This window comes from Mustela putorius, unplaced genomic scaffold, assembly GCF_011764305.1.
Source record: "Mustela putorius furo isolate JIRA1106 unplaced genomic scaffold, ASM1176430v1.1 tig00001114_pilon_pilon_pilon, whole genome shotgun sequence".
Lineage (NCBI taxonomy): Eukaryota > Metazoa > Chordata > Mammalia > Carnivora > Mustelidae > Mustela > Mustela putorius.
This window is the reverse complement of record NW_025421575.1, coordinates 30,880-36,011: the sequence shown is the minus strand read 5'-3', so window position 1 is coordinate 36,011 and position 5,132 is coordinate 30,880. Positions and strand designations below refer to the sequence as shown.

The following is a 5,132-nucleotide window of genomic DNA, read 5'->3' as shown; positions in this document are numbered from 1 at the left end:
GCGCCGTAGCCCACGACCGAGCAGCGGCAGCAGCAGCAGTCTGCACAGGCTGCGGCGACTCGCACCGGCGCGCTCCTGGCAGCGCTCACTTGCTATCCCAAGTGACTTGGACTCGCCAAATCGACTGGCCCCAGGTCCCGGCCCCAGCTTCTACTCGCGCGCTCGGCACAGATTCCAGCGCCCACCCGCCCTCCTGTCCTTTCCCGCCTCTCCGACCCCCAGCTCGCGGGAAGGGAGGTCGCGGCAGCGGCCTGGCGGCACCGGCGACCCTGGCGACAGCGGCGACGGTGGCGGCGGCGGTGGCGGCAGCGGCTGCAGCGGCAGCGGAGGCTGCGGCGGCGACCGTGGCAGAGGCTGTGGCGGAGGCCTCCGTAGCGGAGGCGGAAGCTGAGGTGGAGACTGCGGTGGAGGCCGAGGCCTCAGTAGAGGAGGCAGTGGCGGAGGCCACCCGCGGGGAGGCGACGGCCTCCCTGGCAGAGGGGGAGGAGGCGGAGGCCGCCCTGGCGGCAGCGGTTTTGGAGGCCAGTGCGGCTGAAGCCGGAGCTGCCGCTGCCACCGCCGCCGCCGCTGCCGCCGCCGCCGCCGCCGCAGCCGCGGCAGCCGCAGCAGCCGCAGTGGAGGCTGCGGCGCCCTCCTTGGGGGAGGCGGATACGGATGCGGAGGTGGCGGCGGCGGTGGCGGCGGCGGCGGCGGCGGCGGCTGCAGCTGCGCATGCAGCTGCGGATGCGGAGACCAACCGGGGCTCCGAGGGGAACCCAGACTTTCCTATGGCCTCGCTGTACGTGGGCGACCTGCACCCTGAAGTGACAGAGGCAATGCTGTACGAGAAGTTCAGCCCGGCCGGGCCCATCCTCTCCATCCGCATTTGCAGGGACAAGATCACCCGCCGCTCTCTGGGCTACGCGTACGTCAACTACCAGCAACCGGTGGACGCAAAGCGGGCCCTGGAAACCCTGAACTTTGATGTCATCAAGGGCAGGCCGGTGCGCATCATGTGGTCCCAGCGGGACCCCTCGCTCCGCAAGAGTGGGGTGGGCAACGTCTTCATCAAGAACCTGGGCAAGACCATCGACAACAAGGCTCTGTACAACATCTTCTCGGCGTTCGGCAACATCCTGTCCTGCAAAGTGGCGTGCGACGAAAAGGGGCCCAAGGGCTACGGGTTTGTGCACTTCCAGAAGCAGGAGTCCGCAGAGCGCGCCATTGATGCGATGAATGGCATGTTCCTGAACTACCGCAAAATCTTCGTCGGGAGATTCAAGTCGCACAAAGAACGAGAGGCCGAAAGGGGAGCCTGGGCCAGGCAGTCCACCAGTGCTGACGTCAAGGATTTCGAGGAAGACACTGATGAGGAGGCCACCTTGCGATGAAGACATGCCAGGAATGAGCCAGCCAGCAGAGCCAAACCTTGGCTCCCATCCGGTTTACAACCCCCTTCTTTGCCCCCCCCCCTCAACCCACCAGCAGTGTATTGTATTGTACTGGGAGTGCAGGTCTCTGTCTCTGTCTCTGTCTCTCCCTCTCTGTCTGTCTCTGTCTCTGTGTTCCTCTCTCTCTCCCTCTTCTTCTCCCTACCTCCCCCTCCTCCCTTCCTCCCTCTCCCTCCTTCTCCCTCTCTTCTTCCCTCCTTTCCTACCCTCCTCCTCCCTCTCCCTCCCTTCTGCTCTCCCCACCTCTCTTCTCTGCCCCCCACCAAGGGCGTTGCTAATAATCTTGGTAATCTGTGCCACTTGATAGATTAGAGGCTGCCTCATCTCCTTGTGGGTTGGTTTAAAAACACTTTCATTCTCTCTGTTCCCTACACAAGTAATACAATCTCTTGGTAGGAATATCAAAAAGGAGAAGCATCCCTCAGATGAGGGAAAACCAAGGGAGTAATTGTTCCCCATGATCTGACTACCCAGAGACAACCACTTTTTGGTGTGCTGTTTTTCCAGGTTCTCCTCTGTCCCTTTCTCTCTCTCCCTTCCTGACTCCCACCCCACCTTTCCTTCTAACACACTGTTATAGAATGGTTCATGTGTGTGGTGTTTCTTAACCCGCTTCTTCAGAAACTAAAACCAAACAAAAATCAACCCATTGAACTTCTTTCCATGTTATTCAACAGGCTTCCGAAATGTCATCTTCAGGGCCTGGGAGTGTATGGATGGATCTTTAACATTTCTGTCATCAGTCCCGCATTGTTGGACATTCAGGTGGTGCCTAGCTCTTTTCTTGTGTTTAAACCCAACACTGCATACTCTGAAGAATGAATCCTTCCTTGTCAACCCAAATCTTTGCTAGCCTACCGGATGGTCTTCTTAATTGTGTACTTGCAGGATCCACAATAAAATATCCTTGCAGGATATTTTAAAGACTTTCCCTGTGTGTTGCCAAATGGCCCCTTCATGAGCATTGTACTGATTTGCATCCATGCCAGTCAGCACAGCTAGTAAAAAGAGTATGTTCATTTCCCCTGCATAGTCTCCTGGTCACTGTAATTGGTGTGTGTGTGTGTGTGTGTGTGTGTGTGTGTGTGTGTGTGTCTTGGCCAGCTTGATAGGCTGCAAATGGGATTTCGCTGTTTGAGGTTGTTTTACTGGATGTAAATGATCTTTATCACCTCTTTTCCCTGTGCCCACTTCCTGCCCTTTTCCCCATTGTCACCAAAATCATTCAAGTTCGTTGAAGGGAAAAGTTTAAAAAAGCAGACAAGTTAACAGAAGAGATGAAATGTCCCCACTAATCAGTTCTAATTGCCACCCATGCATTCCTAAGACATTTTCATGTGCACTTGCCCAGTATTTTTCATGTGATATATATGTGAATTTTAATGTATATATTGTTTCAATATCTGCTTTTTCACACATGAATATATAATATAGATAGATATAGATGTATAGATAGATATTCTTGAACTTCCTTTCATGTCATTAAATATTCTTCTAAAATAGTTTCTTGACTTTTTAGTGTTCCAGTGGAGGGGCTTGATAGAGGAATAGATACATATCTTCATCTATGTCCCTTTTCAGATATAGATATGGGGCTATTTTTCACAGCTTTCTCATTGTTGAACATCCGAGTGTTGAATATCTGGTTTATTTTGTTTTTCTTATACAAATCCTAGCTGCTAATAATACATAATGCACAAACCTTGCTTACATCCAGTATTATATTCTTTACAAACATTGGTAAGAGCAAATTTTAGGGTCAGAGGACATGGAAAGTTTGACATCTTTTTCTTCTTTTTTGGGGGGGTGGTGTCCTTTTTAAAGGACTATCCACAAAGATAGTGTCAATTCACCCCCACCAAGTTCATAAATAATGTGAGAAGATGGAAACCTTGACGGTTGGTTATCTAGATTTGCTATTGCAGTTCTTTCCGTAGTCTCCCAATATTTTATCAGGGGAGCTATTGCTTTTTTTGTTTTGTTTTTGTTTGATTTAAACATTTATTTTTATATAAATAACAGTATCATACTAGAAACATTTTAAAATTATGAACAAAGTAAAAATCACTCCTAATTCTACCACTTGACAAAAAAACTTTGGAACACATGAAACATGTACGTAAATAATGCCTTCAAAAATGTAATATTTGTTGTTTCATTATGGACCACTTTCACTATAATTTGTCTTTCATAACACCTTTCCAAATTATTAAAAATTCTCCTTTAATTTTGTTTTTGTGTTCCATTTTAAGGTTGAACTACAATTTCTAAAATGCAGTACCGTTATATGTTTAAATTGTCCTAGTTTTTCCTAGTAAGACTAATTCTACAAAGAACACATTTGTAGGTGAACATTTGCTGACATGTGCAGAGATTTAATTGCTGTATATATCTTGCCAGTCTGTTGCCAAATGCTTCTTCATGAAGTTTATGCCCATTAACTGTGTAAGAAAGTGTATATTTCTCTGCTCATCTTCTTCAGTTAGTATTTTTTAAGTTATGAGAAATAACTTGGTTAAGCTTGTGTATTTTTGTTTTATTTCATTTTACAGATGTATTTGAAAAAAAGACATACATATTAAATATATACAATAACCTTCTTTAAGAGATTATTTTTGCCTATTTGTTCATAATAATTAAAACAAATATAAGAACACAATGTATTCTTTCATTTTTTCAATATATTATAAATATAATTAAACTATCTTTGGCTCTCCAATACTTTTCCATAACTATCATTGTATAGGTGGATCAGAATTTTTTCAAAAGTGTTTCCTTACTTGGGGATTTAATATAGTTTCTAAATTCCTCCTTGAGCTCAAATCTGTGGTGAGTACTTCTGCTGCAGAATTATTGTACTTACATAAATACACAGACGTGGAATTGAAAAGTAGAGATCTTTTAAAATCTTTTAACCATGCCATCAGGTGGTATGGATATACCAATTTATACTTCCACTGATACGTTGGAAGAATGCCCGTTTTCTTGCACAAGTTCCTCCCTGGGTATTATAAACTTTGGAGATATAATGTTATCAAAAATACATACCTCATTTTTTGTTTTCCTTTTTCAATTTTTAAAAAATAATTTTTTGCTTCTTATTCAAGGAATATAAATTCGTTAAAAAATCACAATGCATTGATAAAGGAAAATAAAATAAAATAGCACTGATAATATAAAGAAAAATTTAATTTTATGTATACATATAAGTATATATTGCTTTATATGCATATATTGCATTATATAATGCATATATTGCATTATATAATATGTAAATAATTATATATTATAATTTATATATTTATATATATCAAATCACAATTTCCATTTTTTTATACATCCTTCTATCCTCCTTCCCTTTAGTAACCATGAAGTTTATTCTCTATAACTAAGAGCCTATTTCTTGATTTGTCTCTCTCAGTTTTTCCCTTTGTTTGAAACAAAATCTATATTCAGTAATAATTTATTGTTTTACTTATCTATTAGTTTTTGCATATCATTGAAAATGGTCTTTGGAAATCTATTGTGCATATGGTTGGATTCATTTCTTCCTACATTGTTAGATATTTTCTATGTTCTCAATTCTCTTTTAATTTCAGCCATTGTGTTGACCACATTTTACCTAAATTTATGGTCCATAGTTGTTACTGTAGCAAACATGTCTAGAAGGAAAAAAAAGCAGAAAAAAATTATAGACCATTT

General features: G+C 43.7%; 1 protein-coding gene across 1 annotated transcript; it reads left to right on the top strand.

The window, feature by feature from the left end:
- Positions 1–596: 596 nt before the first annotated feature.
- On the top strand, positions 597–4,030 carry PABPC1L2B (poly(A) binding protein cytoplasmic 1 like 2B). Its single transcript, XM_045087329.1, has one exon. It carries the CDS (start codon positions 768–770, stop codon positions 1,368–1,370), a length of 603 nt encoding a protein of 200 aa, XP_044943264.1. The 5' UTR covers positions 597–767; the 3' UTR covers positions 1,371–4,030.
- Positions 4,031–5,132: the final 1,102 nt, after the last annotated feature.